The sequence below is a fragment of the Tasmannia lanceolata genome, unplaced genomic scaffold, assembly GCF_043159265.1.
Source record: "Tasmannia lanceolata isolate RefF3 unplaced genomic scaffold, GAP_Taslan_0.1 ptg000044l, whole genome shotgun sequence".
Taxonomy (NCBI): Eukaryota; Viridiplantae; Streptophyta; class Magnoliopsida; order Canellales; family Winteraceae; genus Tasmannia; species Tasmannia lanceolata.
The window spans coordinates 5572850-5577581 of NW_027518721.1; the positions used below are offsets into that span (position 1 = coordinate 5572850).

The 4732-nt window shown below is 39.4% G+C and overlaps 1 protein-coding gene across 1 annotated transcript; it reads left to right on the forward strand.

Annotated features, from left to right (window-relative positions):
• Positions 1-3251: 3251 nt before the first annotated feature.
• On the forward strand, positions 3252-4256 carry LOC143863317 (uncharacterized). The gene is made up of 2 exons (XM_077374004.1): positions 3252-4069; positions 4172-4256. Exons 1-2 carry the CDS (start codon positions 3252-3254, stop codon positions 4254-4256), a joined length of 903 nt encoding a protein of 300 aa, XP_077230119.1.
• The last annotated feature ends 476 nt before the right edge of the window (positions 4257-4732 follow it).

A 4732-nucleotide genomic window follows, 5' to 3' on the forward strand; every position in this document is an offset into this window, starting at 1 on the left:
CATAAGGTATCCATCTTATCTTTTCTCTCATTCTTGATGTATTTACTCTTCGATTTGCCCCTAAATATCATTTTGGTGAATGTTATGTGGGTTCTCAATGTGAATGAGTGTTAATGCCTTGATTTACTCACTATTTGATTATTCTCTTGGTATTCCAATCTGATGAATGACATAGATGAAGTCTTTGTTCCCCCCTATGGTTTGATCCTCCATTCCGTTGTAGTTTAGCAACATTCACTTGCTTTATAGACCCACCCATTGTCTCAGTAGATCCTTGATTTCACCCTCACATTTTACTCTGAAGCTTGGGATGTTTGTATGGTTTCTATGATTTTAGTCTTCGTGTGTGATTCCTATAGGACTTTTAGGATCTTCTATGTCCCTCAAGATTCATTGTAGCCTTCGAGATTACCTCCAGAGTGTCTTCAAGATCTTCCTCTCGTGTTTGTGGTTTATCTCTTGTCTCCTTCGGCATATTAGGATTGTTTATAGGGTTAGGGATTCTTTCTTCTCTATGATTATCACTTTCTACAGGGTTTGGGGTTTATTCCTCTCTTCTCTTTCAGATTTATTCTTCGCGCGTTCCTCGGGATCCTTTTCGAGTTCTAGGATTCTATCGATTTAGTAGTTCTTTTTACAGGGTTTTGTCTGTTCCTTTTGTTTAGAAGTTTACCCTTAGGGTTAGAAGCTTTTCATCTCTCGTTTATTTAGTAGATATCGTCTCCTTTGGAGATTGATTTTGGCTCGTTAGTTTTGTTTTCGTCTCTTCGAGATTGTTCTTTTCTTTAGTATTTTAGTCGCCCCCTATTTTGATTTCTTTCCCCTTAGGCTTTAGGGATCCCGTTTCCCTCTAAATTACTCTACCGCGATATGGTGGGTAAGGAGGCTCTTTTATCGGATCCCCTTTAGCTGAAGGGTGTTAACACTTCTTTTAATCACCAAAAATTTTAAAACATCAAAAACATCTGAAAACATCAAAAACCTTTAAAAAAATCTAAAGTGTTGAGTTTATAGCATATTAGGAAAGTTCGTTTCGAACTACGTTGGCTTGATCCTCTTCCACGAGGTACGTAGTGCAGCTTGGGATTCTTATCCCAGGTCCAGCCAAACCTTTGTAAATAAATCTTTTAACCTTTTAAAAAAAAATATAAATCTTCCAAAATATTAATTTTCGAAAATATCTTCCTCTAGAGTTAGGACTTTGTCCTAGATAGAGAGTTTTAGAGTTAGGAGTTTGTCTTGTGTTGTGTGGTTTGTTTGTGTTTGTGTTAGAGTTAGGGGTTTGTTACGCCTCCGTCTGGTCAGTTGGCGATTCACATTGCCGACTGATGACTAGGTCTAAGATGCGTTAGTGATCCCATTGTTTTCCTTAGGAAATACAGCCTAGTTACACATAGGTTGTAGGAACCACTTGCATTAGCTTAGGGCTAACCTGCATTTAGTTAGGGCATATAGGGTGTCCTAAAATCTACAATTCACTGGAATTTAAATAATCGTTCAAGAAGCTTTAATAATTAGTCCGGTCTTTTAGATCGAGTCTAAGATAGAGGTCTAGGTATCTTAGGCATCACAGTTTAGAATAGGTGCGAAGAACTACGTTGCCTTGATTCTCGTGGAGGCGGGGATACGTAGGCTTCTTTGGATGAACATCAGACCATCCGAGGACTCGGGCTAATCATTTAGAGTCTTAGGATTTGTTGTGTAATCATTGTATTTCTTTTGATGTGTTTTCTTACTTTCTTGTACTGATTCTATACCTTTAGCTATAGCTTGCATGTATTTGCACATCAGAACTTAGACACCCTTTAGGCAACACATAACCTAGCTATGCTTAGGCAACACATCTTTCATTTTATTTTATGGGTGCTTATTATCTTTATCCTTAGGAAATGCATGCTTAGGTAGACGACTTCTGAGGATTGTTCCCATTTCACAAGATTTTTGCCCAAAACTCTTCGAGGTTAATAATAAATGGCATAAGAGACCAAGTGTTCGCACTCGGGCGAATTGGGGGCGCTCTTCGGACCTTCTCCATTCGTCATCAGGCACGGACCTTTTGTATCTCTCGTTATCCATTGCAAACAGAGCATTTATTTTGGTTCCATGGCGCATCCATGGATGGCGACTCTGAGTTATTTCTAGATATATCTTAGTTTCGAGCCCTGGCTCCGGATCAGGATGTATCTCTTTCCTTTTATATCGCCACTCATGCTATGCTGTGAGGGTGGCATCCGTTTCGAGAGTTCCTTGGTAGAGCTCTCCTTCACGTTGTGGAGATCCAGAGGAGGGTGTTAGGACCCGTTCCCTCACCGTCCTCGGATCGGGGTCCACAGTTAGCTACCGAATCAATTTCGAAGAATTTGAAGCTGCAATCCAAAGAAGAGTTGGTATAATAGAAAGGCATGTTTTGTTATCGATAAAATGTCGATACGTTGTTGATCCATATATAATCACTTTAATCGACGTCGATGATGATGATGCCTCTAAACAATGTTGATGATGTTTGACAGAGACATGTTCAATTCTGTGATGATATACATAACGAAAACCATAAGTGACAACGGTATTAATTCATTGAATTTGTCAATGCTTCCCCCAAACAATGTTTGTATTAGTAGACCCTCTACCAATCCTGACATTCCATCTACTTTGATTCCGCTCTAAAAATGCCCACGCGAACGGAAAAAGGTCAAACTGCGCCCGCATTTTGAAGTGGACTTGCAAAAAGACTACGAAAATGAAGAGATCCTTGATACCATTATAGGAGGTGCTCCAGGAGAACTCAGCCCAAGGTATTTTAGTTATTTGTTAATATTTGAATACTTCCATATTTCAAATTATGAATTACTCATATGGATCGAGCCTGATTATATATATTCGAACTATGCAGGTCTCGATTTGACTTAAACGAAACATTGACAAGTGGTTTGCATGCCAACCTTGTTACCGGAGGTATATATGAGTTACAAAATGTTGGACAACTTGAACTGGACTTCAATAATATTTTCAAAGATGGATTCCGTGTAAGGGGTTTAGATTCTGAAGAAGAAAGAAATGATGATGATAATGATGATGATGATGATGATGATGATGATGCGGAGGAGGAGGACGAGGACGAGGATGAGGAGGATCATCATGGAAACATCGGTGTTAGTCCAACTGCTCAGCCTATCGAAGTAGGTTATCCTATCAGAGGGGGTACTCCTATCGGAGGTGGTACTCAATCGGTTTTGACTGACACTAGTCTAGTAATGGAAGTAGATGGCATGTTTGTTGAAACCCATGAGGTAGAAGCTGATAATTTACGATTTGACCAGTTAACTGTTGGGGCAATGTTTTTTAACATGAGATACTTCAAGAAGGTTGTTCGAGAATATGCTATTCGACAGAGATTCATTTTTGTGAAGTTAAAGGCAACACGCAAAAAGTATTCCATTCAATGCAAGGAAGCTGGTTGCAAATGGCGTATAACGGGTGTGAATCGTATGACCTTTGTGGTAGTGAAGTTGTTCATTGCATACCATACGTGTACAACTAAAATAAGGTGCAATGATCACCCTCTTGTTACAACAGCTTGGGTAGCTGAGACATGTTTACATTTATTCGCTTGCCCAGAAGACGTCCGTACAAGGATCATAAGAGAATATATTAAGATGCACTGGGGTATAACTATAAGCTATTGGAAAGTGTACAATGCGATGAACAACATACTTGAGATTAAATGTGGGAATGTTGAGGACTCTTGCCGCGTATTGCCTGCATTCGTAGTTGAGATCATGACCAGAAATCTTAGAAGCTACATGCGTGTTTTTCAACAAAGAGATTTACGTCCAAGGGGAGATGATAAATTTGCTTGCTTATTCTGGACGTTTGGTCCCTGCATACGTTCTTTTCGAACACTAAGACCTATAGTTTTGGTGGATGGGACACATCTGCGAGGAAAATATCTAGGAATCCTATTGATTGCAATCGGTATCGATGGTAACAATGGTTTATATCCATTAGCATTTGGGGTTGTCGAGACTGAGAATGAAGATAGTTGGCAGTGGTTTTTGATCTTGTTGAAAAGGTATGTATTGTCAGAGCAGATGAATGTATTCACTTTATGCTCCGATTGACAGAAGGGGTTGTTGCAGGCAGTACCTACAGTCTTTTCCAATTGTCATCATAGTTATCGCATGCGTCACCTCGCCGCCAACTTCCGTTCCAACTTCAAAGATCTTCTACTTGAGAGATTGTTCTGGAGAGCTGCATAGACATTAAGAGAGATTGTTTTCAAAAAAATAATGGAGAAGATTAAGGAAAAGAATGAATGTGCACACAAGTGGATAAGTAACATTTCGAAGGAAAACTGGGCTAGTTTTTATTTTAAGAGGGATAAGTATGATGTATTAACTACGAATAGATCTGAGTCTTTCAATGCTGTCTTGAAGGATGCCAGAAAATTGCCGATTGCCTCATTGGTAGAGTACACTAGACATCAAACTAGCCAATTCATTCAGCAACGTCAAAGATTGGGTCATAGTTAGCAAACAAAGTTGACTGATTTCGCAGAAGGACATATGAAGTTACCAATGGAAGAGAGCTGACAATATATATCATATCGAGTAGCAAATCATGAATTCGAAGTAAAGTCCCTTGAAACTACTGATTCTGTAGATTTGATAGCTTGAACGTGTAGTTGTCGTGCCTTCCAAACATATGGACTTCCGTGTGGACATGCAATGGCAGC

Bases quoted from the DNA above. Each gene is read 5' to 3' on its own strand.
- LOC143863317 (XM_077374004.1), top strand. From the start codon at position 3,252: ATGGAAGTAGATGGCATGTTTGTTGAAACCCATGAGGTAGAAGCTGAT. The intron at 4,070-4,171 runs GTATGTATTGTC...TTGTCATCATAG, and splicing joins TTTTTGATCTTGTTGAAAAG to TTATCGCATGCGTCACCTCG.